The following is an 882-nucleotide window of genomic DNA, read 5'->3' as shown; positions in this document are numbered from 1 at the left end:
TGGGGGGATTGGGATGGGATGGGACGGGGACTCAGGCAGACTTGGGAGATCAGGATGGACTGGGGGAATTGGGATGGGATGGGGGGAATGGGATGGGGAGTCAGGATGGACTGGAGGGATTGGGATGAGATGGGATGGGATGGATGAGATGGGATGGGATAAGATGGGATGGGATGGGATGGGGAGTCAGGCAGAGTTGGGGTGATCAGGATGGACTGGGGGAATTGGGATTGGGATCGGGATTGACTGGGGACATCAGGACAGACTGGAGAAAACCAAGATAGGATGGAGAACTTCAGAACACACTTTGGGGGGTCACACACACACATAGACCCCAAAATCGCCCTCAAAACCTCCCCCATTCCCACTCCAGCTGCAGCTTGGCCGTGCAGCTGTCCCGGGTCAGGGAGAGCGTCCTGATCATCTCCACCGACCCCGCTCACAACATCTCCGACGCCTTCGACCAGAAGTTCTCCAAGGTGCCCACCAAAGTCAAGGGCTATGACAACCTCTTCGCCATGGTGGGTCCCCCCCCAGGGGGGTTTGGGGGGTGCTGGGGGGGCTTTGGGGGGGGTTTGGGGGTCCCTGGGCAGTGCTGAGGAGATCGACCCCAAACTGGGGGTGGCTGAGATGCCCCAGGGGTTTTAGGAGAGTTTTAGGGGAGATTTTTGGATGGTTTTGTAAGAGTTGTTTGGACTGTTTTGGGTGGGTTTTTGGCTGGGTTTGGGGGAGGTTTTGGGTTGGTTTTTGGAAAGTTTTGTAGGAAATGTTTGGGTGGGTTTGGGAGGGTTTTGAGGGAGGGTTGAGGTTGGTTTTTGGAAGATTTTGTAGCAGATGCTTGGATGGTTTTTGGGTGGGTTTGGGAGGGTTTTGGGGGAGGTT

At 55.8% G+C, this 882-nt stretch overlaps 1 protein-coding gene across 1 annotated transcript in view; it reads left to right on the top strand.

The window, feature by feature from the left end:
• Positions 1–284: 284 nt before the first annotated feature.
• The window catches only part of ASNA1 (arsA arsenite transporter, ATP-binding, homolog 1 (bacterial)), a gene marked incomplete at both ends in the record, with an annotated part of 5,153 nt that continues 4,555 nt past the window's right edge, over positions 285–882 (top strand). Inside the window, one exon of the mRNA XM_027708890.1 lies at positions 285–521. Within this exon, the coding sequence (XP_027564691.1) occupies positions 285–521 (237 nt within the window). The remainder of the gene's footprint in view (positions 522–882) is intronic.

Source organism: Neopelma chrysocephalum, unplaced genomic scaffold, assembly GCF_003984885.1.
Source record: "Neopelma chrysocephalum unplaced genomic scaffold, ASM398488v2 Primary Assembly neopelma1_96582, whole genome shotgun sequence".
NCBI classification, from domain to species: Eukaryota; Metazoa; Chordata; class Aves; order Passeriformes; family Pipridae; genus Neopelma; species Neopelma chrysocephalum.
This window is presented reverse-complemented; position numbering and strand designations above follow the sequence as displayed.